The sequence below is a fragment of the Drosophila teissieri genome, chromosome 2R (genome assembly GCF_016746235.2).
Source record: "Drosophila teissieri strain GT53w chromosome 2R, Prin_Dtei_1.1, whole genome shotgun sequence".
Lineage (NCBI taxonomy): Eukaryota > Metazoa > Arthropoda > Insecta > Diptera > Drosophilidae > Drosophila > Drosophila teissieri.
Window position 1 is genome coordinate 9,704,949 of NC_053030.1, and position 25,943 is coordinate 9,730,891.

Here is a 25,943-nt window from a genome sequence, read left to right on the forward strand (position 1 = left end):
ATTTAGATATATCGTGTTTATTCTCACCTTGTAACTTCCATGACCTCCACTATTTGTGGATATCGATCCGCTACCCGTGCTCACCGACGGAATGCTGGTGCCCGGAACTCCTACCCCAAAACCATGCATGCTGGCCAGCGCGGCGGCTGGATTATTGGCTGCTGCTGCTGCTGCCGCCGCAGCTGCCGCATTTAGACTGTTGGCCAGACTTTGCTGTTGTTGCTGTTGCTGCTGGGCAGCTCGCTTCTCCTTGCGCGACTTGTTCGACTTGCTGCCGGAGGAGCCAGATGAGGATCCCCCACCACCGTTGCCACTTCCGCCGTTTCCACCGCCGCCCTGTCCAAGTACTCCTGCTCCACCTCCTCCCGCACCCGCTCCACCAGCACCGCCGCCCATTCCCATCCCAGCTGGCCCAAAGGCAGCCGCCAAATCGGGATGTGGAAAGGGAGAGAGACCCGAGGCTTGCAGACGACTGAAGTAATCCTGGGCAGCTAACTGGGCCATTGACCACCAGCCTGTAAATCGATTAGCAGCGAGTTAGCAACGGATTTTTACAAAAATCTATGCTAATGCATAGTTAAATCAATTCAATACGTTATTTAAGTTACGCCAAAGAGCAAACTAAATATTGCATTGCAGTACTCAGTACTGATTTAAAAAGCAATTATACCATATGTTTAAATTTATCGAAATCTGTATGCCAGTAGAGTGAACGGTCAAAAGATTCAACATACAAAAGTACACTAAAATATAATATAATATTTGTGCTTGACCATTTTTCACTGCCCCGCTCTGGGTGAAGCTTCGTGGCCAGTGTAAAGCGAATAGCAAGTTACTAAATGCTCTAGGAGTATTTTCTTCAAACGATCTGCGCGATAGACAAGATGTTTGCTGTTTTACTCCACACAATTTGGGGGAATTACATTGCTGATAAAAACTGATATCACCAAGCGGGAATCGAACTCGCGTAGACTTTTTTATGGGACGAAGTTACCTTAACGCACCGCACCAAAGCAGTCGGTAATTTCGTGGCGTCACAAACTTCTTCTTGAGGTGTGCTACTAAAATACGGAATGTGCCGACATTTTACTCACTTGCTGGATGCAAACCGGCCAAACTGGCGGCCTGGGAAGCGGCCACTGCCATCGTGTTCTGGTGGTGATGGGCTCCCGCCGCCGCCGCAGCTGCTGCTGCCATGGAATAACGGTCATTGGCAGAGGCGCCTCCGGCTTGTGGCAATAAACCCAATCCGGCAGCAGCGGCGGCATTGAACTGCGAGTTGAAGAGCGGATTGGAGGCAGCTGCAGCCGCCGCTCCAGTGGGATCACGTCCCCAGTAGGCTGGATAAAGGAAAAAACATTTAAGATCATCACTTACAAATCAACAATAAAATTCTTACCAAACAGGGAAGCTGCATCTAGGAGGCCGGTGGGGTCGTGTGGCCCCCCGGCTCCAGCACCCCCTCCCGCATTCGAGTTTTTGTTTGAGTTTTTGCCATCGCTGCCATCGCCGGCATTTTTGTTCATGTTCAAAATCCCCTAGTTCTTAGGACCAACTATTGTGCGAAACATGCGTTTAGAGTCTGCAATGAATTCAGAAAATACATTTTGATGAGATATTCCTTGTATTCAAGATATAAATGGTACGTAAAATTATTTTAATTAAAAGTAGATTAAGTAAATTGAACTATTTCATTCAAATTTTTTACAAGAGCACAATAACACATTTGGACAAGAACACTCTATATAGTATTTTAACAGTTATACTAAGTCAAGTGAATACACAACACTTGTATTTTGAAGATACCATTCATCAAACGGTTTCATTTTTCAACTTCAATCTTCGCTATTACTCCGCTCTCTGTGTTGGCAATGCCGCAACGCTTGGGCGAAACTCGAGCACAAAGCAGAATCGGCCGAAATATGGAAAGCAAAACAAAACTAAAAAAACTACACGCCAGCGAGAGAGACCGTACACGCACAAAACGGAAGCAGAAGCTGACTGCTCTCTTTTACCACTACACCTGCACGTCATCGGCAGAGCGGCGAATTCAGCGCTCAGCCAAGTCGACGGCGACGGCGAATTGACAAATTACGCACAATATTGCATTTTTGTTTAACAATAAAAGAAAAAATCCCTCTTGTGAAGAAAACTTGAACTTTACAAGTCATGCGCAACGTTTACCACATCCACTAATGAAAAAAGAGAAAAGAAGTAAAAAGAAAAGTCAAGACACCCACACAAACACATTCGCAGACTGCAGGCGGCGACTGCGAAAAGCGATGCATACACAAGCGAAAAAAGAAGAAAAAAATCCGTTCACAGCAATTTGCACTTTTTCGGCAGTGTTATTCTTTTTTTGTTTGTATCACTTTAGTAAATTCATTCATGAAATTTGTAATGTTCTCTTGGTTTCTTTTTTGCGTTATGGAGATTTATAAGACTGTTATATTAACTGTTTAGGGCTTTGCTTTTATTACTTGCGCTGCGACAGCAGTTAACGGCAATTGTTTGCACTGGCTATTGCATTTTCCGCGATTCAAATGTACAATTAACAAAAATATTTACAAGCGCCGTTTGGCGACGCGTCCGTCTGTGTTTGTGATTTCGCGGCGAATGAGCGTGTGGAGAGTGCGGAGAGCGCAAGAACCGCAAGTGGCGGCGGCGGACCATCGGAAACGGAACGCAAAAGGGAGAGCGCGGGCGGCAGAGAAAGAGAGGCAGAGAGGTCCGCTTTACATTTGTTGTTGCCACGCACCGTGGTAGATGATTGCACTTTTCTTTATGCCTTTACTTTTTATTATTATTATTAGTTTTAGCTGTATTAATCACTTTAATGAGCCAGCGTTTAGTTTGCCTAAGATGGGTCCACTGTGGCTCGCTAATAACTGTAATTGCGCACTCTTTTTCCTGCTTTCTTTCATTCGGTTTAATTTTTTTTGTTGTCACGCATCGGCAGGCGACAGATGTGCGCTCTTAGAAGGGGAGGGAGGTGGTAGCGCTGGAGAGAGAGAATGCGTGAGGGGAGGGGGGAGTCTGCGAAAGAGCTCTGGCAATTTATAACAAGCAAGAAATAAAACAAACGGACAGAACGACTTGGTACAGTGGAGCTTGCTTAATGACAGTACGCTACGCTTTACCTTAGAAGGGATTCTGATTATGGAATTTTAAGCGTTTTCCGTTCCTACTTATTGAGATATACAAATGTAATTACGTTCTTTTTAATTGGGTTACCTAGCTATTTAGTGCTGTTAAACAAGGACACATTTTAACAATTCTTGTTCTTTGAATCCCTTTCTTTCCACTTTCCAAGTTGCATTTTATGTTTCAGCGGAAGTAGCACTGTAAAACTTTGCCTTTTGTCTTCTTCTTCAGCTTGGGCTTTTGCCTTTGGGTTCACCGCAAGGGGTGGGGGAGGAGCAGGGTGAAAGGTTGAAGGGAGGCAGAGCAGAGGGAGCAAGCAATATGATTCGGGCATTTGTCTTTGACACCGCCACACTTTGCTGCCTCTGTCTCTGCCGACGTCGCGGGGGCGGCAGCGCAGTCAACGACGACGCAGGCGATTGGGAAGGTGTGTGCGTTGTTCTTGTTGTTTCCATATCATTTTGCACTGTGTGTATTTGTGTGTGACTCGCCGCCTCTCACACCCGCTCACTCCCACCTCTGCCGCTCCTTCTGCCAGTCTTTTCACATCAATATTTGTGAGTGACAGCAGCGAACAAATGTGAAATTCTTCTCATATTGTGCTGGCGTCACTCCACTACACACCAGCCCAATCCCACACCACCCCTCTGCCACCCGCCGCCCACCGCCCCCGTGGAATACCCGTTGTTGTTTGCTCTTGATTATCTTCTCTCTCTAGCTCAATTGGCTGGCCGACTGTCTGTCCATCGTCCATCGCTCATGAGTTGCCTTTATTTCTTTTTCATTTGTTGTGTTTTTTCCCTAGCGTTTTTGTTTCTTTCCATTGGGTCTGCGTGTGTTTGAATTCGTGTTATATCTTATACCCACACACATGCAGATAGCGCCGCCGTTTCGTTTGATTTGCTATTAAAAAGTTTACGGCTGTTTTCTTTGGTCAATAAGCCCGAAAAGCTAATCAATTGCTCGAACACAGAAACAACTACTGAATCCGAATTTCTTGTACAACCAAAATAGATTCGAAGAGCTCGAATTTTTTTTCGAAATCGCCTATTAGCTTTATTACGCTCCCAAATATTCATATATTTTTATCCTTTTTCTATTTAGTTTGTTTTCCTTCGGTTTATTTATGTACATTATTTTATTTATACAGTTTATAGGTATTATTATTTAGTTATTCTTTAAATAAATATATGATAGCAAGAATTACGATACAAACGGGCCCATAATGTTATAAATCTTTCAGATGCAATGTATTTCAAATGCTGTTAGTTTTGAGATACAGATACGAAATGCTTTCAAAAGTAAATGCGAAGATGAGTCGGGATGTTATACTGAAGATTTCCGATAAGAAATCTAGTAATTATTGTATCTGTGGGTTGGGGATTTCGTAGTTGTAATGCACTTGATCGCAAACAAAAGATTGAATGCACTTTTGAGTAGTTGCCTTTCCTGGATTAAAGGTTTTTCTGGCTTTCTGACTTAACTTCTTCTGCGCATTCTTCTACTTTTGATTCTTCTTTTTTTGCCCCTCATTCTTCTTGACGGCCTCCGGTGTGGGAATGTGTGCGAAAGAGATGTTCGTTGAGCGGGTAGAAGAGAGGGGGACAATGTGAGTGCTTCTGACTCTTCCTCGTTTTTTTTTCTTGGGGAGTGAGCGAGGTTATTGACTCAAAAAGCAATACCCCTGCCCTTTTTCAGCGTCCAACAAGCCTGCCGTCGTCTGCGTCATCGTCTGGCGCGATCTTTAGTCTCGTTTCCCCTTCCCCGCCTGCTTTATCCCTCTCCCTTTTCAACGCTCTGCAGCGCCTTGCGATCGAGTGCTGCAACAAGAAAATGCAACAGCTTCAGCGCAACAAGTTCCACTCGCTTTTTTGTACCCATTTTTATTAATCAATTTGGGGTACTGAGTTATGCACTCTACGGACTTCATTTAAGTTCATTCATTCAATACCCATAAATCAAAAATCAAATACATGCTCCTTCCTAAATTGCATTTACTTAAAGACTTCAGCACTTTCCCTAAAACGCACACAGGAAACTTTTATCCCTTCCGTTATCTTTCGCCTTTCATTTCCATCACCCTATCTGGCACACTTAGCCAGAATTTTAAGCAATTTACCTGTTAAATGCTTTAAATTGTTCGCCTCTTCAAATTGAGAAATTTACCACAGCGATATAAAATATGCATAATCGTTTAATTTTATTAATTGGTCCAATTAAGCCGTCTACCACACATTTATTAAATCCAGACATTTTCACAGCTTCGCAGTGTGGGAAATTGTTAGGAAAATAAGACCTTTAAAGCTCTTTACAAAGTTTCAAAGATGCAAATGACGAGAAAATACTTGAAAAGAGGCAAGACTGTCTGTACTTAAGACCATACTTAGTTGTAAATTTATCTTTGCTCTTAAGTTCGAAGGTCAAATATCGAACTACAAATACATTTACGCACTTAGCAATAATATAGATAAATATCAGGTAATTATAGCTTGTATTAAGAAGAACGAGTAATACAACAGTTCTCAAGTCCCAAAATTTAAGTAAAGCTGGAAAAACCGCATAAAGATTTTCCAATCCTTGCTGAAACTTAAACCTTATATATTATATTTATTTTCTACTAGCACAGAAGTTGTATTGTTCTACGACAACCTGCTCTTTAGTCATGAAATTTGTAGGAGCATTTGTAGGAAGATAACTTGCTTTTGTATGAAATATGATTATTTTTAGCAGAAAAACATCTGGCACTTATGAGAAACATTAATGTGATGAAATCCTTGGCACGAAGGGGTGAAAATTATATTTGAAACAAGAAAGCCGACTGGAAATGAAACGAAAATCCTGCGCCGATTCTGTTATTCTTGTTTTGCACTTCTCTGGCCTGGAATACATTATCATGAAGGATATATTGCCAACCAGTTTTTGGGAGGAAAACCGACAGCGAGTGGTGGCGGCGGGTGGGAAAATTGGGAGGTGTTGGGTCTCTCGCCTGGGCAAGAAAACTGTGCAAAAAAAAAAGGGACACACATAAAATGTAAACTCTGAACCGAAACGGGGCGTGTAACAAACGGAGGGCAGAGAGAGAGGCGGAGAAGTCGTGGGTTGTCGCACACAGGACGAACAGGCCAACAAAACGAACAGGAAACGAGCGTGCAAGGACACACAACTTTGGCGTGTGGGTGGTGCAAAAACGGGGAGGGGGGAGTTGTGCGGCTGGGTGGGTGCAGAAATGGGGGCGTGGCAGGGGTTAGCCAGAGTGAAGTGGCAGTAAAACGAGCCGAATGAGAATCGAGAATTGCGAATGGGTGTAGAGCAAGGGGAGGACGAAGAAGCGGCATCAGCAGAACAGCAAAACTAAAATTGAAAATGACAACGCCAGCGGGAAGGAGATGCAGAGGAAAAGGAACACGAAGAAGAAGGGCAGAGAAGCAGAGGAGCTGGCAACAACAACCATGACAAGAACAACAAAACCAAATGAAGTCCAAGCAAGCGCTGCCGTCGACTGCTCTGCCCGCAGCGACAGCGGCAGCGAAACAGAACTAGCAACAACAACAACTGCAGCGGCGGCAAAAACAGCAGCAACAACAACAAGCAGCAGCGAGAGCAACAAAAACAGCAATGGGAGCAAACAAATGAATTTATGCAGCGAGGCTAGAACAACAACAATGACAACCGCAGGCAGTTCTATTACAGTAAAGATTCCCTAAATCGAAATAATATTAAACTAAAAAGGGGTTTTGCTTTGTAACTTATGTATCTTTCAGATATATTCGCAAGATACAAGATATTGCAAGTTGCAAAAGCTAGGTGAGGTCGAAAAAAGTTCAAGTGTCATAACTTAAACTGGGTATGCATAATTGTTTGTGACTTAGTCAGGTTGGACTGTAGTTGGTATTTATGTAGCGATGTTGGTGTGGTTGATGTTGTAACTGCTGCAGGATGGCAGGAGTAAGAGGAATGCATGGGACACGGGATGTGGGATGCGGGGATGCGGTGGCAAAGGGACAGAGGTGAATGTGGAAAAGGGGCGAATCGGGAGAAAGGGAGCGATGGAGGCGCATTGGACAAGGGACAAAAGCTCCAAGTGGAACGAGAGAGCGCGCACGACCCATAAATTAGAGCGAGAGGGCGCGACTGTGCGAGTGAGAGCTCTTCAAGGAGGTAAAAGGACGAGGGGTGAAAGGAATGCAACAACATTGACGTATTTGCCATTTGCAACAACAACAGAAACAACTACAGCAGCAGCGCAGCAGCAGCAGCAGGAACAACAACAAGGTGCCAGAGCAATTTAAAGGAGGAGCAAAGGAGAACAAGAGAATAGGAGAGGAGTAGGGGAGTCTTTGTCTCTCTCCCTCTTGCACTCCTACGCCGTATGTCTCCCTCCCACTCCCTCGCTCTCACACCCTTGTGGTGGGCGGAGTGGGCGCATTTAGTGGCTGCAGCCAGTGCAATCCCTTCCCCTTTTCTCCTCCGCTGTGCTCCTCCTTGGCATTCGCAAAATGATGATAACGTGATGCAATTTCCAGTCATGTGCAGTTGACCATGTGCAGTTGCCAATTTATACCAGCCACCTGCTTCTACCTGTCCTTCCTCTCCTCCTCCTCCTCCTTCTTCCCGTTTTCTCCTTCACTTCCCTTTCCGCCTTCGGTTCTCCCTGCACTGGACAAGCATCTGATATCGGGGACATGTTCGATTCTTCAAGGACTTAACTTAAACCTCTGACACCTCTGCTTCCGAAAATGCCTCATGAATCGGCTTTAAATAGTGATTTGTATCTTGGGAGTTGTGCTGCTAAAATTATTGCGGTATAATAGAGTTTTACTTATTACCATGTTAAAATCCGTGTTTTATGGTCAAACACAACTGCAGTACGGTTACATACTACTACAGTTTATCCTTAAGCATCTGACATCTGATAGAATTCAGATATACTTCTTTTCTTGAGCACCCCTAAGGTATAACCATTTTGTAATACCTAGCTGTTTGAAAATGTAAATGTGTCAAATTAAATATCATTGGTTTTAACCCCCGTTTCTATAGCACCGGTCAAACCACCCCGCTTCGAGTCACAATTGTTTCCGTTGATTTCCTGCACTTGGCGCCAGGCATTTCCCCGAAATATCTCGATAACTACATGTGTGGTTTATGACCGATTCTTTCGCTTGTGCCCTCTGTACCGCCAGCGATTACAATCCAATTCAATCGAATCCAATCGAATCGAATGGTCGCCGTTGCACAACTGTACGCAATTCGCTTTTTGTTGGCCAAAGCTTTTAAATGTTGCTCTGCGCTGCGGTGATTTCATTAGACAGCAAATACAATTAAAGAGCTTGTTGCACGTAATCTAATATGGACAGCACACAGTCGAATGTGTTTGTGTATCTGTGTTTTATTTCGTACGCACGGCCGCAGAGGGACGGCGATAGATACACGGATAAAAAGATACATAGACGCACACACATGCGTCAGTCCGCACAGCAATTTAATTAATGCTTAAATCAGATTATCCCAACAAAAGGCAGAACGCGTTCGGAATAACGGGGGTGGCATAAAAGGATACAGTGGGGCGGGCAAAGAGGAACAGGAAAGCAAATGTGCATACTTTGTAACACCGGGAAGGACAACTTTCAGATACATTTTATACTCCGGATGGTTTATTGCCACTCTTTTTAGGTACAAGTTATTGGTGTGAAAAGCATTTAATAGATCAAGATTTCATTAGAATACTTTAGCATCCTTTTATCCCTGTGAGAACAACTCACCTCTCCAGAATAATTCAAAACTTGAAGATGAACTTGTAGTTTTTTCAGTTTCGCTTTGTTGCCGATTTGTTTACTTTCATTATTATTCAACTATTCACTTCTGTCGCCACTCGAATTTGCTTTCCTTTTCTCATTCATCTATCTGTTTTAATTTTCACTTAGTTCTCACTCTCTTTTCGGGGTATAGATAACTTAATGATTATGGCGTATTTCTTGTGGTTTCGTGGAATTTTATGTGTACATTTCCGCTTGGCTCTTTTTGGGCTGGTTAACACAAACACACAATAAATTTAAAATGATTATTGAAATTTATGGGACGCCGTCGCTCAAAAGAAAAGCTTTTATAGGAAAACGAAATTGAAGAATCCTGAAGAATGCAATGCACAATTATAATTTCGGTATTTTCCTACAATTTTTCCTCACTTTTTGCTGAAATTAAGCAGACAAGCAACAACAATGATGAGTTTTCTATGGGATTTTTTTTTTTTGCTTTTTTTTCTACAAAAAAATGGATAGAGATGGAGGGATGGTGAGTCACTACTTTATATAAACAATGGCGTTCGCAGCATTTTGGTCAACTTCTCGAAGCTGCCGGTCATTTAGCACTTCCCGAAGAAGGTGGTGGCGTCAGGGGGTTAAAGAGAGCCAGCGACTGACAGGGGGTTAAATATTCTGTACCACGAAAGCTAATGAACGGCCGAGTCCGATCCGAAATTCGAAAAAGCAATGGGAAGAACAAAATAAGAAAAGAGTCAACATTTTTCAATTGAATCAGTTGGCAGAACGAGACGGAAAACTGGGCGAAAAAGAGACGGAGGGGCCAGGCCAAAGAGGCCAAGAAAACAATTGACAGTCAGTCAGTGCGTTGGAGGAGTCGAGAAAGAGGTAGCCATAGTGAGAGCGAGCGAGAGGCGAGCGAATAGCCTGTCTGTGCGCTGCGCTTCAATAAATCCGGGCTACAAAAAGCAAACGAAACTCGCCTTAAATCGAAAGAACTGTGCACTGCCGTCTGTGTACTTTTCCACAGTGAATATTCGATAAGAATGCCTGACGTTGCACTCTGCAACTCTTTAAAACTATCATAGCACAAAAGTACTAGGATAACAAGCATGAATATCACAAGCATTAGGATTATCTTATTTGTACTATTAAAGGGCATCTCAGTTGCGACCCACCCTGCAATGGTTTTTGTAGTTAGTCAAAATATTCTGTGTAAGATTTTCGCTTATAGGAAGCTCCACTGTATTTCTGGGCAATGCAATCAATCAGATAGCAACAGCCAACAGAACGAACCTAACCTAACCGTAAATTATCGCTCTTTGGCCAAGTGTTATCGTTTGGGTTTGAGCTTGCGCTTTCCAGCTCTTGGTAAATGTAAAAACATTTGTAATTTAATTAACCGATTGCCTGGGCCCTCGGCATTTGCTTCTAATGTGCTTTGAGTGCCCCAATGATATCACAGCTCTCCCGTTAACTAAACAAACCTTTAGTTGTTTATCGTGCGCACGGCAAACTGGAAATCTGTTTTGCAAAATCCATTAATTGCTCTATAGAGTAGTACACACACACACACGCACACACACAATCCCTCGTTTTTAGCCAAGTGATTGAATGGCGTGGCTTTTTAGCTGGCCACTTTATACAGTGAGAAATAAGAAACCTATTCAGTTAGACTAGGCTTGCATATGCGACTATCTGTTATTAATAACTTATTATTTTATGCATCATTGAATATGAGTTATTTTATTGATTTTATGTGGGCTTAAACATTTCCATGCCTGGCATTTTTCTCAGTGCCTCTCATTGACAGTGGAAAAATAAAAACTGTAAATTCAAAGCGATCAAAGAGCAGATGCATTTCTCAAAGGGCATTTATACGGGTGCATTAGTGTTGTGTGCGTGTGTGTGCTTAGAAGTACATTTGTGGTGGTGAGGGTGCTGGGCAAATGACTAAAATTAAACAAGAAAACAAATTCATCACTGAAATGCCTCAAAAATCCGTTGAAGGGATGATGATGAAGCTGAACAGCGGAGAAAAAGGTACAAACGACATGACGAATTGTAGATACAGATGAACCCAGAACGAGGAAGAGCTGTGGGAGAGGGAGAGGGCGATGAACAGGAGGAGGGGCAGGCGAAGTACGATGCGGATGAGGTTGGGTAGGGGTAGGGGCAGGGGGCAGTGGCAGGAGCAGGGGCAGGGGCAACAACGAGCATGGCCACAATGAAAACCAACGAAATAAATTAAATAATATGAAAAGAAACACGCTGCAGAGACGATGGCGTACACCCAAAAACAAACGAAAGAGGGGGTAGCGTTAAAGAGAGATGGGGCGGGGGACGGAAAAGAGGCCAGGAAGAAGAGGGGAGGAGAAGCTGGACGGGGCACAGAGCAATCAGCGAGGAGCGAAGCGAAACCGACGGCAAAACAACAGACGAAACAAAACTTGACAGATGGACAAGCGGGCGGAACGGGTGCAAAGGGGACCGAATGGGAGGGGGGGAGGTGGACAGACAGAAATCCAACTAAATATCGAAATCACAAATCCGCAACAGCACGAAAAAAGACCATAAAGATGGTTAAACTGCGTCAAGCCGAAAGTGTTATACACTAAAATACATGAAACACTTTAATGTCAGATTTCATACTTTTCGAGTACAATATCTTGAGTTTCATGCTAGTAACAATCTTTAAAGTATTTTAATTAGAGACAGACATCTTTAGAATTCAAAAAATGTTTGCTATTTCAACATATTTTCTATTTCGGTATTTTAATTTACAAAGTATTCGCTCTTTTGAGACTCTGAATTTCAATGAATTTAAATTCTTAGAATTTCATTAGATATAGTCTAAGAACAGCATTTGATAATGACTTTAAAACTGAAATCAACGAAACTAAAGCACTTTCTGATAAAGGGTATGCGAAAAAACGCGTCCAAACACAGCGCAAGATTTTATTTTAGAAACGAATGGGATTCAGACAGTGGACAGTGGAGAGGAATGGCCGAGAGCTAAAACAACAAAAATAATAATAACAGCAACAACGAATGGAGGCCTGACCGCGCTGCGACGCCGGCAGAGGCAGAAGCAGTGGCAGCGACGTCGGTAAGTTGGCCAAAACGCAGAAACAATTCACTACGGGGGAAATACACAGGAATTTCAGCCGACTTTGGCTCGCCTGCGCGTGGTTAGGCTTTAAAAAGCCGTCTTAATTGGTTTTCGCCACCAAAGGGTTAAGCATTAATATGTCGAGATGATCCGGAAAGATGCTTCCACTTCCATAACGAACAGATGACTTCACAGTCATATCTGCAGCTCACTCATTCGCTCATTGAGCCCACGCAATACATGTTTATCGTCAATTCCTCAATGATTTCACAGTGGAACTTCCCTAAAACACTTCGATAGATTGGGCATTATTTATTTAAATTTATTCAAAACGCATAAATTGGATCTTAACTTTAAACATTTCAAATAAATTCCAAACGGGTGCGCTTTTTAGATAAACAAGAGTGTTGATTTATAATTGCAAGCAAATACAATTAACATTTTTCGTATATCAAACCATGTGATTGAGTACATTGCAGAAATTCATATAGCGGCTTTATCTTTGAGCGAGGAAACCTTTCAACTTAACGACGCAATTACAAGAACTTTAAAATATGGACAACCAGCACTTTAAGTTTTGGGCACGCTTAACCCACCATTATATCTTTTTTTCCACTGTTAATATCATATTTATATTGAGCTTAGCCAAGTTGCTCTGTATTTCAGTTTTAATCCGTTAAGGTCTCGATTTTGCGGCATTTTTCAGTTCGAGTTCAGTTCGTTTCGTTTGTCAAGTTGAGTCGGCAGAATATGAAACAGAACCAGAAAACAAGAACAAAGTAACAAGCGAGTCATGCACACACACACATGCATGATAAGGGGAAGATGGGGAGGGGGAGCAGGATAGGCAGCTCCAAAGTAGCGCAAAAGCAGCAGCAACAACAACAAAGCCAAGCCGAGACATAAAATAAATGAGCGCCGCCGCACAAACATGTCTCCAATGTTCACCCGTTGCTGTTGTTTTTGTTGTTGCAATTGTTATTGTTGTTGCTTTCTGCTGTGACTGGCCGTTACGTATTCCCCGTCTCCCTCTCCCTTTCGCTCACACTGGCCCACTCCATCACCCCCTCTCACTCGCTCTCGCACTCGCACTCCCTCTCATTCCATTTCCATCCGTGTGCTTCAATTTCGTTTCCCAAGCGTCGTCGTCGTTGTTGTTGCCTCTTGCTCTGCCTGCTGCCTCTGCCTCTCCACTCCTCTCCACACACCCTCTCTCGCTAGCTCGCTCTTTGTAATTATTGATACATAAAAATACAACAAAAGCAAGTTGAAATGCCGGACTGCAATTGTGGTCATAATAAATCTTATTGCACGCTGCTCAAAAAGATTGCATTGCAAACTACAAATATCGTGAGAAATCTTTGAACGACACTGCAAATTGCACATTTTCTACGTTTAACTATAAGATTGTTATTAATCAGTTTCGTTAAGTAGTCATAGGGTCAATATCCGCAAAGAAACAAAACACACAGGTTTTCCCTTAAACAGCTGGCAATTTAACTTAAAAAATTGTCTTTAATAATCTATTTCCTTTGTGGAATTGGTAAGCGAAGATGGAAACTTATCACACATCTGATTAAACGGCATTATCATTTTATTTAAGTCAATCAGTAACAGTATGCATATGTATGTATGCCAATTCCCGAAGCAATCAATCAGTACAAAGTGCATCTAAATCAAAAGTAAGACCTCCCCATAATCTTGAAAGTTTAACCATCTAACTACAGAACCCACTTTCTTAATATTTATCAAAGGTATATAAATTACATTATAATTCTTTATGCTTAGAGGCACTTTTAACATCACAAATGTATATATTGTATATACTTAATGGTGGTCGTGGTTTTTTAGTTTCTACTAAGTACATACATTCACACAAATGAAGGTCTTTTTTTTGCTGTCGGAGTTGTTGTAATTAGAATGTGAGATATTGTTCTTCTGATAACTCAGCCTGTAAGGCTTGCATATATCAATCCTTTTCTTTCCCACTATTTAACGTAGCATTACCGGCTTAACTCTATAGGTGCTATAGGAACATCTCACTTCTTAAAGTATGTTTATCTTACGAATGCATCTTTAGTTAGGCTATCAGTTTCAATCACAATACGGCACCTTTTTGATCAATTTTGGAGCGAAATAAAAATAATCCAGCAAGCTGACTTCTTTTCTTAATCCTTTTTTTCGCCGTCTCCTTTGGCGGCTGTACGGAAAGAAGAGCGTGGAGAATAAGGTGGCGGAATGGACAAAAGAAAATGCGCGCTCGCACACACACAGCACACACACACATACACTGCCACGGTTGGCTGCGTTTATAGAAGAAGAAGCAGCGGAGGAGGAAAAGAAGAAGCAGCAGAACTTGGCCCAAACGGATTTCGTTTTAGCTTTGTGTATCTGTATCTGTCGCACTTCCTTTGCTGTTTTGGTGGCTTTTTTAAAACATTTTTCATTTGTTATGTTTGTTATTGGTTACTTTTATACATTTGCTATCTTACTTTGGCACAATCATAAATTTGGGCACGTTCACTTTCCTAATTATTTCGCACCGACATCACATTCATATTTTCATATCTTTCATACTTTGCTGAGCATTTGTTTTAGATTTATTATCTTTCGCTTGGGATTTCACTTGCGCGACCGACGAGTTTCCGAACCAAACTAACACCATCAACATTCAACATCAAACATTCAACATCGGCGGCAGCGACTGCGACGCCAGCTGCGGCGGCGGCAGCGCTGCGGAGACAACCGCGTTGTTGCTGTTGTTGTGTGCTGATTGGGAGAGGGAGAAAATGTGTGGTTGAGAGCGGTGCGGGTGCGGATGGCGGGGGGAAGAGAGTCGCCGCAGAGAGCAACGGGCGACGACTGCGATTATATGAGAAAATTTATTCAACATTTAACGAACGTGCCCACAGGGCATGGGTAAAGGGGGACGGGGAGGATAATGGACGGGGGGAGAGTGAGTGGGAGAGAGGGAAGGGGAGCGAGGAGAGAGCGGAGAAGGAGAAGGAGCGGGTGTAGTCAGGTGAAGGTGTCGTTGTTAGGGGCCAAAGTGGAAGGGAGAGGGCAGCAACAGAATTTGGAGAAAGACGGAGAGCATTTGTATGATTTAAATTTCTTTATTTCATTTTCCTTCGCCTTTAATTTTCACTGCCGTAATTTGTGCTGCTCTTGCCGGCTTCGTCCATTCGAGTGCTGGCAATTAAAATTGCTATAAGAACTAAAGCAGATGACACTGCTTCCTTGACGACTTACAAGTGTGTGCGTGTTTGTTAGGGTGGGTCAATTAAAATTGTCGAAGATTTACGCTAGACGTTTGAATATTAAGCAAAACATGCATAAATAATTCAACAAGTACAGTAAAAGTTCAATAACGATTCAATTGTTCACTTTCATATAATAGTGTTTTAGAAACATCGGGAAGAAACTAACACTTCAGAATAAAAGTGAAATCTGAAATCATTGGAAAGCATTAAAATAAATCATATTTCTATAATGTTTTTCTAAGCCATACATTGGTCAGACAAATTCAGATGGTAAATCTGAATTTCACGCACTTTTTAAAGATACGTTTCAGATGGACTAGTTCCTCAAACTGTACGTTTTGTATATTTCAGAGATTAAGGCTTATTAGTTAGACAATAGGAAAGGATTATCGAACTATTATGGATTAAAGGATTGTTTTAATGTATTTCCTGATCCTAGCTTACTTCTGAAAATGAAACAAGAATCAGAGCCACCCTAATGTAAAGGAAACAAGTGAGAAATTAAGCAGTGCATGATGCCAAAAGAAGGCGTGAGGGGGTGAGGTGGAAAGGGGTAGCAGGAAACGGCAAAATGGAAGTGAGCAAGCGAATTTCGTAATGCGTGCTTGTGTGGGTGAATGAGTCTGGAGTTGTACATAGCTGTGTATGTGTGAACTCAATGAAAAGGTGTCTCCTTCTTGTTGTCCTGTTAATGTTGACTTTGTTGTTGCAGCCGAAACTTTGCGGCGGTAGTTCTTGTTGGTTGTAGTTGTTGTTTATACATATATGTAGCCGTTGCGGAAGCAGCAATGCAAATTGTTAAATAATGTCAAGTGAAATTGCGTTTTTGTAAGCGGAAAGTGTGTTTTCTGGGGGGGGGGCGGAGGGGGCAATGTCGGAAAATTGCAGACACACGCATGTGTTCTCCATGCAATCGCTTCATCTCCCTCGCTCTCACGCCGCCCCCACTCTCTTTCGCGCTCATTCTCATTCAGAAACGGGCGTAGGTGCTAAAAGTGCTATTAGAGCGTGATTAAAACGGAAAGAACTACTGTAGTCGACAACCAAATACCTGGCATTCGATTTGAGAAAACTATTCCATACTTCTTGGCGTACGTTAATGATGCTTGCTAGCCTATAAATGGAAATGGTACAGATACCCATATAATTATACAAATCATTTTTATCAAGCTTTTTAGTTTTAAATACCTTTCTATTCTCGCACATTGAAATCGATTTTTAATAAATATTTTTACATTTTATAAAATACTATACAAAATTGTAACAAAATTATACGCTGTTAGAAGAAACCAAGTTTCCATGGAAATTTCCGCATGCTCAAGTAAAAGCATTACAAAACCATAATTATTTAACTAATGTAATATATGCTATAGAGTGGTCTACCCCCCTCCCCCGAGACATAATCGATTTACCAAGCGTCATCAATAATATTGCACATTTTTCGCAATGTTTTCAAGCCAAAGTTGTGGGACCTGCGAGCCGGAGTGAAATGCAAAAGGGCAGCGACAAGAAGGACGTTCACAGTGCCAAAGGTGGAGAGGCTAAGGAGGGGGTGGAGGGGCGACAGGGGTTTGGGGAGCAACCAGAAAGAGGAGCTCGGGGAGCAGGAGGAGGAGCAGCAGGGGGAACAGCAGGCGGATAAGGAGGAGCTGGAGAAGGTGCATGAAGCGGCGACGTGGCGGCAGCAGACAAAAGCAGAGGCTGATGCTGTCGAACGCAGCTTGATAAAAGGGGGGAGCGGGGTCAAGGAGCGGGGTGCTGGGGCTGTGAGGCAGAAACTTGCTGCAGCAGCAACGAGGAGGAAAGAGAGACAAGAGGCGGCGAAGAGCGTGTGCCAACTACAACAACCAGGATTACAATTCAAACTTGCTCGTCAGCCTGGCTGGCTGCCATAGCCGTGGGCCAGGAGAGGGTGCCACAGGGGGGTGCTGAAGGCAGGGGCGACAGCGGAATAAAGGAAATGACAGAGGGAGCAGGACGGGGCGATGGAAGGGAAGGGGCGCGGGGAGCAGCGAGGCGCAAGCAGGGATGTCGTGCAGAGAAAAACGCCAGAGTCAGAGGCAACAACACACAGGCCAAGTTTTTGAAATCCCCCTTACGACTTTTTACCCCCATCCCACCGCACACTCAGCTAACCCCCCTAACCCCCCCTTGGCCACATCCCTGTCCAACAGCGAAGCTGCAGTTTGCAAAAGAATACACACACACGTGCATAAAAAATGTGCGGAAGAAAAAATGTTTAAGCACACGCGTGTGTGTGCGGGACAGAGAGGGTAACAACGCAGCCAGAAAGAGCAAGAAGTAGAGCATTTTTAAGAAGAGGAAACAGGAGCAAAAGGAACTGCGGCCAGCGGAAAATACAGTAGATCCTCTATAAACAACACGGGTTATTAAATTGAAATACAATAAATTCGAAATTAGATACTGTTACAAACAGAAAATTATTTAAACATCCTAAGCTATAATTATATACACAGAAATTATAAGTAAATGAACCACTCACAAATGGTTGTGTTTAGTAGAACGAGTGCGCGCTGTAGACAAAATGAGCGCCAAGGGGCCCAAAAGCAAAGCCAACAACGTTTCAGCTTTTTGTTAATTTTCATCAGCAGAACCACAAATGAGTGGGGCCAAAAGGGGGGTCCAGATAGGCAGAAAAGGCAGAAACGGCACAAAAAGGACACCACGAAGTTCCTCAAAGTCAGCTTAATTGGCACGGCACAGCTTTTTGCGGCTGATTGTGATTGTGTGTCCCCACTGTCTCCATACTTTTTATTCGAGGCTTCGGACAGGACAGTCAGAAGCAAGAGCAAGGCACGATTCACTGTGATTAGTTGGGCTCTATTGTAGGGCTGCCAAAGGAACTACCAAATGGTCAGCAAGGTTTAAAGGCGTACTTTAATTTTGTCATAAGTCAATTCATCAGTCAGAAGCCTTTTGCCAGTCAGCTTCCTTCACATCAATAAGCAAACATCTTTGGCAGCATTTGTATGCGCACTTGAATGCCTACAAGGATGTTCATTCCGCAAACATAAGGTGTCATTTGGATTACATCACTTTCCGTATCGATTTAAACGCTTCAATACTTCAGGATTTAAGCCCATATTTTCATAACAAATTGAATTGATTTGAATTCAGTGGCCGAACACTTTTAGTCAAAGCTTTACAGCGTGACAATTTAATCTTAATTAAATGGGCTTAGTTTGGTTTTGATTTTCAAGCTGCTTAAATCACACAATAAATGATTCAGACATTTCCAATCAAATAAAGCAAAAGACATGTGTTTTCCAGCGACTCAAATTGTGAGCTGGAAAATTCTAAATTGTGTATTGAATATAATAACTGCCTCTTGGGCTGTGCAATTACAAGCAAATAGAATGCCGAACGTCTAATCTTATTTCCTAATTAGCAGAGCGAACAAATCGGATGTGACTGCACATTTTATCGATGAGTTATCTTTATGAGAGGTGGAAAGTATCTCAAGTAAATCTAATGAGCAGCGACGGGGTGCCACGCCCACGCATCTAGCAGATACATAGATACGCTCGCAGATACTTGTACATCTTGCGGATGCAAGAGCAGCGTCGGCGACAGCTCATCCAAAGTTGAGCCATGCAAATTACAACAATTTCCCATACGCCGCACAGAAATAGATACAGAATGTGTATCCGCATCTGCAGCTGTACCAGCAAAATGTATCTGCATCTGCAAATGTATCTGCATCTGTATCTGTAAATGTGGCCGCTTGGCACGCAGCAAACTGTCTAATGTATCTCGCAGATGCATGGATGGCGAGCTGGCGATGGTGACAGCCTCGCCAGCGTCGCCAGCGTCTTCCCAGCATCTCGGCATCCTCCTCAGCATTTGTATAATTTGCACAATGGCACAGGGAAACTGCTCGCTGCGCAGATACAGATACAACAGTTGCAGATACTTGCAACACTCACACACGGAGCAGCACATGAGTTTCGGAGCACAAAAGCGAAATTGCTAAGTTTTCGCTGCAGAAATTTCGGTGGAGCAGATGGAGCGGGGCAAGGGCGTTTTGGCGGGGCGTGGGAGGCGGCTCTTAGCAGGAAGAAGCAGAACGAGAGCCGAGTCTGAGCTCGCGTTTCATGCAAACAGAGATGCCTCGCATGACATTGGTCAACACGGCCCTGTTTTCCTATTAAATATCTTAATCAATACAGCTATGCACCGTGCTAGATATTGGTACTATTCATTAATATATTTATTTTAAACTAGAAATTAAACAGAAATCAACTTCTGCACATGCTCGCACCTATAATCACCAGTTATGCTTAAACACCTTGATTACCTGCAACGAATAAAAACATTTTGATTCCTAAGGCTAAATTTGATAGATAGACAATTTGTGTCTTCATAATTGGAATATCCTTGTTGCCTAGTGTTTTTCCATATAGAAAATAGCCAGAAACATGGACACATATGCCACCTAGTGAGCATATAATTACAACATTGGTTAAAGGCCGCCGCCCGGCGAGAATATCCTCCTGACTTTCCTGCTCCAATTGCTCCCCCGCCCGTCCCCATTTTCCCGCCCCCTTTTCATCCGCGTCCTTGTCATTTTCCCAATCTCCTTTCGAGGGCCACGAAAATGCCGCCACTTGCGCTCCCTTCCAGAAATAAGCAGGATTCAATAGACGACGAAACCGAGGACATGAGCGAAGCGAGGCGAAGCTCCAGCTTTGGCCATACCTTTTGCCCACCCATAGATACACACGCACACAAAGACGCCTGCCGTGCACACAGCTACACACATGTGTAGTGCAACATACATACGTACGTACAAATATATATCCACATAATGAAGTAGAGCACAAATGCCTTTGGGGTGACTGGATGATGGGCCAAAACCAAAGCCAAACAGTTGCCCACTCGAGACCCCGAACCCCGTCCTTTAGCCAGCCACCCCCCGCCTTCTATATGCTCTTTATCCAGGATCTCCTTTGCAGGCAATCGCCCAACATGCAACAACAACAACAGCCACAGCACGGGGCTAAAGTTCACATGGAACTTCCGAACCAAAAGCAACCGACAAAAGGAATAAGTAGAGATGGTGGTGGTGCGGCATACGCGAAACCGAAAGCTGGAAAATAACTGGATTATCCAGCAGCAGCAACTTGAATTTCTGGAAAAATTATAACTATTATCACGTACAATTATAAATCCAACACCTTAACAATCATCAAAAACTAAAAACTAAATGAAAGTCCTGCGATGTTAAAGCAGCTAAAAAACAAATATCTAAGGATATTCCAGCAATCAGTAAGCAATTAAGTAGATAAAATGCCTTCAGATCAGATAGCTCATAGAGCTTACGTTAAGTTAGTAGTAGTTTTAAATGCAGCCTAACAATTGCCATGAATGCATAGCATTCATCTACACAACCAGCCACATTGGGTGCCACCATTTCAGACATCGGGCATTCAAAGTGCCCAAAATATATGCCCCAACCGCCGATAAGCGATTCAATTAAAAACCGAACCGAACTGATGAAAAATATATGCACATATATTTCGTAATACGAATTGGGCTCCACAAATGAACGGAATCAAGCAGAAATAAGAGAATTTCCGACCACAAGGAAAATCGCAATGAAAATTGGCGAACATTGTGTGCGAGCGAGATGGCGATAGCAGCGGCAAATGAGTGGACAATGGAAAAGCACGAATCGCTGGAAATATATACATAGGTAGCCCACTCATCTTTAGCATTTCAATTTTGGATAGTGTTGACCCGCCCGATTGCCCCCGCTCCTGTCCCTGCCCCCGCTCCTCCCCCCATAAATTCAATTACTGCCAATATTTTGCAAACGTGCAAAGCAATTGCAATGAAAACACAAACGAAGCCAGCACACAGTAGTAAATTCAATTTTGTGTTATCCATCGATGTTTCCCCAGAGAATCGGAAAGAGACAGAGGTATAGAGTTAATACCCCCCCTATTCACCCCTCTGATTTCGGGCGTGCGATTTTTTACTTTACCCCCTTTTAGCTGCCACTTTGAATTGTGTTTGCAGTCGGGGAAAAGCGAGAGACCCCAAAAATTCCAGCAGCAAAACAAATAAAATGTGTGTGCATTTCAAAATGCAATTGTTCATCAGCCCAAAAAAAACCCCCGTTCTCTGCCTCCCCAAAAATCAACTGACAAAATGTAAAGCCCTTTTCAGATATTTGTTTTCTACTGCTTTGCGTTCGATGGGTATTATCACTATGGTCTCAAACTGAGTGATTCTAGCTTTTTAAAGGAAGAACATTTACAAAATACTCTTTAATGTTACATCTTATGTGGAGTATATTAACAGAATATTCAATTCAATTCAGCTTTTCTTCCCACTATGGTCTCAAACTTAGAGATTTAAGCTTGTTAAAGGAAGAACATTTATAAAATACTATTTTATGTTTTAGCTTCTAGTGTTAAGTTATTTAAAAGGATGCAAACATAAATCTATGTTTCAGCTTATCTTATTTTTTGCGAAAGGGTATATACGTTTCCCCGCTTTCAAGAAGGCATATCAAATATATGCGCTTATACATATACATACATACATGCATATGTACAACCCACCTAAAATATTTGTTGCGTAAGCCCATGCTGATTTTTTGGGAGCTACTACTGTTTGCTGTGTAGGTTTCTGTGTGTTTTTGGAATCCGAGTTTCAGGAAGTTCTCCTCCCGAAGTCCTTTCGTTTATCTCTGGCATTTAAACAGAGTGACTGTGGCTGCTGTTGGCTCCTCCCTCTGGCCCTCTCCTCCGATTTCTTCCCTCCTCACCTCTTCTCACCTTTCGCTTCGAATCCTGTTTGATTTTGGCCAGCCCCACATTCCCCATTGCCTTGCCATCGAAAAAACTCAAGGTGCGACCAGAAATCTGTTGACTGCACCGGAAAAAGTACCTAACAATGTTGATTATAAATTAAATAATCATTTTATTTTGTTTTTCAAACACTGTTTTATGTGTAGAGCAAGGTTATATCTTATCCTAAAAATTTGTCATATCACATTAAAATGAAGGTCAGTCACATATTTATTCCACGCATATTTCTTTGATTGAAAGACTGCCGTTTATTTCCCACATGTCATTTTGTCATAAAGAAAACTAAAAAGTTACCCAGTGAGTATTTTTTTTCAGTGTGAAACTTTTGGTTTTGAAACAATTGCCCATGCAAACCTTCTCTTTCCCTCTCCCTCTTTCCTCCTCTTTGTTGCTATGCGAAAGAAGAGATGGCAGAGCTGGTGCAGAAAGGAGGAGGGGAGTGGGGGGAAGGAGAGGTCGCAGCATTTGTCGCCATTTATTTACACGATTAGAAATCGATTTTGTGCGTTCTCATATAGAATTCCATATGAAATGACAGCCGAAACGAACAAATATACAAACAGACATACAGAAAAAAGGGGGGTTATGGGCGCGAGGGGCCACTGGGGGGTGGGGTGACATGTAAGGTCCCTCCTGTATGTGCCGTTATAATGATTTATGTTAAGCTTATTGCTCACACACACACACAAGCAGAGAAGTCGAGGGTGTGTGCGAAAGAGATGGAACCAAATCGAAATCGATTTGCGGGCAGAGTAAAAGCAGAGCGAAGAAGAAGAAGAAGCAACAGCAGCAGCAGCCGGAATCAGCTAACAGTGGCGACATCTGGCGGCGGGCACCTCTTAATTTTTTGGCTAAAAGGAAATCGGAAATGCAAAGAGGAAATTGGAACCAAACAGATAAAGAAGACTTAAACAAACGCAGTTAACGTTTTGATTAGCTTAGTCAATTGATTTACTAAAATGATTGAGGCAAACGAAGCAGTTGTATTAATAGTAAGGAAAGCATATATTTTATAACGTTCGCACATATCAGTGATTTAATTAGCTTTCGCTATAAAGGGAGCAATCTGATAAAATGCGTTTAAAGTTTCTTTATATATATTTTCTTATTCCAAACCATTTTATTTTCTTTTAATGTGTTGCACTTATTCAAGTTTATACTGACATACATTACCTTTTTGGTATGTTTGCTGTGTTGCGTAAATTTCCATTATAAAAAAGAACTTTAGATGTGCTCGTAGCATATTGCTATATTAGAAATAACGACAATAAAAGAAGCGGCAAGACACGGCCAAGAAGTGGAAAGAGGCAAAAGAGCAGCCAAACCAAATTGATTAACAACTAAAAGTTCAACGCCGGCAATTAACATGCGAAGGGGAAATGGCGAAATATGCCAAGAAAGGTAAGGAACAGCAGTAATTGGGGGAGGAGGTGAAAAATTCACTCAAAAGGAGAAAGGGCGGCGGAGAAGAGCCCGGGGGAAAGTGTACAAAACAAAATTCAAAGCCCAATCCACTTGCAGTCTTGTTTTTTTCTCCTTATTTCTCCTCTATGTTGTGTACCCGTATTTCTGACAAACGTATGTATGTATGGACGCGAGTGTGCGTTTGTGTGCTCGCGAACTCTAGAACGAAACTAGCCTGAAAGCCCCTCCCCCTCCTGCTGCCCCTTCCCCCAACCACTTTACAATTTATATACAACTCCAAGAGCAAAAGCAAAAGCCATTCGTGCGCAAATCTCAAATAAAAGCGCGCAGAACCAGCAACAACAAATAATAGCAGCAGCAGCAACAACAACACCGAGCGACGCCGACTTCTCTGCCGCTGATGAATTGTATTTGTGTGAGCCCAACACACACACACGCACAACACATGCGGACAGGGCGGGCTAAAAAAAAATAAAATAAAAATTAAACTACAATATGAGCGCAAAAGGAAAAATAAAAGAAAAAATTGAAGCAGAGGTATCGGTTTTGAGAGGTGAGTTGACTCCTCGAGGTGTCTTTGCCTCTGCCGCCGTCGCTGTCGCAGTCGCTGCCCCTGCATGTGTCACTGTATTCGTGCGGGTACAGTGGAGCTTGGCTACTTCATATTACTTGGTTTTAATTTATGCCTACATGATTATTCTGGGAAATGTAATAGCTCGTGAAACTGATTTGTTATTTAAAGTGAATATTGAACAAATAAATCTGTGTCCAAAACCAATATACGCATAATATTTTTAAAATAAAAATAAGTTTAAAAGATAATTTCTTTAGTATTTAGGTTTGAAAAATTTGAATGATAATTCAAATTTGCACGGGTACCACTGTTAACTCACCGATTAACAAGTTTAATGGAACTATAATCATTTTTTTTTTTTTACAAACTGTTAAAATTGGTACGTTTTTTTAATGAAAAAAGCCAGTGCTGAGTAGATTTCTAAGTTGTCAGTAAAGATAAATAAATTAATTCGAACTATTCATGTTTGTTCCCCCAAACAAGGTCCCACTGTACGTTGTATTTGCTCTGGCCAGCAGAGTATGCTCGCATGCGTGTGTGTGTGTGCGTGCGTGTGTTTGTTGGCCGCGTCGTGTGCCACTGCTTGTGGCAATTTCCAGAGTTCGCCGTTCGCCGCCTTCCATTGCTCACTGTCACCGCCGAAGTCAAGCCGAAATACAGCAAGAACAAGAACAAGAGCAAGAACAACAAAGGCAGCAGCAGCAGTAACAACAACAACACAGGGGCAGCAAAAGCATGTGGAACGAAATGAAATGGAATGAAGGACTGAAATCGGCGACGCTACTTCTTTCGCTTCTTCCTCTTCTTTATCCGCTTCGGTTTTTCTGCCTATTTTATTTGTTTGCGGTTGATAGGGGAAGGGGAGTGGGGGAGGGCTGATAAAAGGGGGTGGGGTTGTCGTATTGAACTCAACGGGGAAAAATTTAGGGGTGAAATACGTATAATTTTTCATCAGTGAACTTTATACACCTTTTATTACATATAAATGTGTTTGATTTAGCTTTAAATTTCAGCTCACCTTTTTTGTTTGTTTTAACTGCTTATCGCTGATTGACTTCTCGTCTTTTTCGCTGCCCATTCATTTGTCACCCACTCACACAAGCACAAACACACTTAATTTTTAGCAATTTCTCGAACTTCTTTGCTCTTGATATTTCTTCCTTCTTTTTTTGCACACCCACACAAACGCAATAATTTTCGCCGCGGGCGTTTTTCCCTTTTATTATCCGCCTTTTCCTTGGCGATGATTTTCACACGAGTGTCACTGTTCCACCCGCACACGCGCAAATTTCCAGCAAATCGCGAGGTTTGCAAGTCCACTTCGACTTTCTATATTATTTATTAAACATCAAAATGGATTAATTAAATACGTATGTGCGCGCCGCTTAAGAATCAATCATCATTATGGTTGTTTCATTTGCTCGCAGATGGATTAGGTTTAAATTAAGTTCGTATTGTTTTATCTTTTCGACGTCCGAACGCTTCGATAGAGAAACCGATACTCTTTTATGATTCCGCTCTCTTCGATTTTTGCTGCCTGCAGTTCTGCCGCTGCACGAGTGTGAGTGCATGTTAGTCGCTGGCAGAGCTATGTTAACTAACAGAGATGAGAGCGAGGCGGCGAAACATGTGGAAATGAAACCAAATCTTGCTGTGTAGTTGTGGGCACAAACAAACAAACACACACACTTGCGCACGCTTCTGTCTATTAATCATTTAATAGTCATCCAAATTATTAGGAATTCTGCGCTTGTTTGCTCAAAACCTTTAACCACATTTCGATTGGCCCGATATTGACAGAGTACTTAGAGTAAGCTAATTGCCTTATGT

The 25,943-nt window shown here is 42.4% G+C and overlaps 1 protein-coding gene across 5 annotated transcripts in view; it reads right to left on the reverse strand.

Moving 5' to 3' along the window:
* The window catches only part of LOC122615084 (bromodomain adjacent to zinc finger domain protein 2B), a 37,372-nt gene extending 11,775 nt beyond the window's left edge, over positions 1–25,597 (reverse strand). For all 5 annotated transcript variants that reach the window (XM_043789958.1, XM_043789959.1, XM_043789957.1 and 2 more), the window contains exons 1-4: positions 25,132–25,597; positions 1,400–1,582; positions 1,095–1,340; positions 28–515 (exon numbers count right to left, since the gene is read on the reverse strand). In XM_043789958.1, the coding sequence (XP_043645893.1) occupies positions 28–515; positions 1,095–1,340; positions 1,400–1,526 (861 nt within the window). In that variant the 5' untranslated portion in view covers positions 1,527–1,582; positions 25,132–25,597. The remainder of the gene's footprint in view (positions 1–27; positions 516–1,094; positions 1,341–1,399; positions 1,583–25,131) is intronic.
* Between the last annotated feature and the right edge of the window lie 346 nt (positions 25,598–25,943).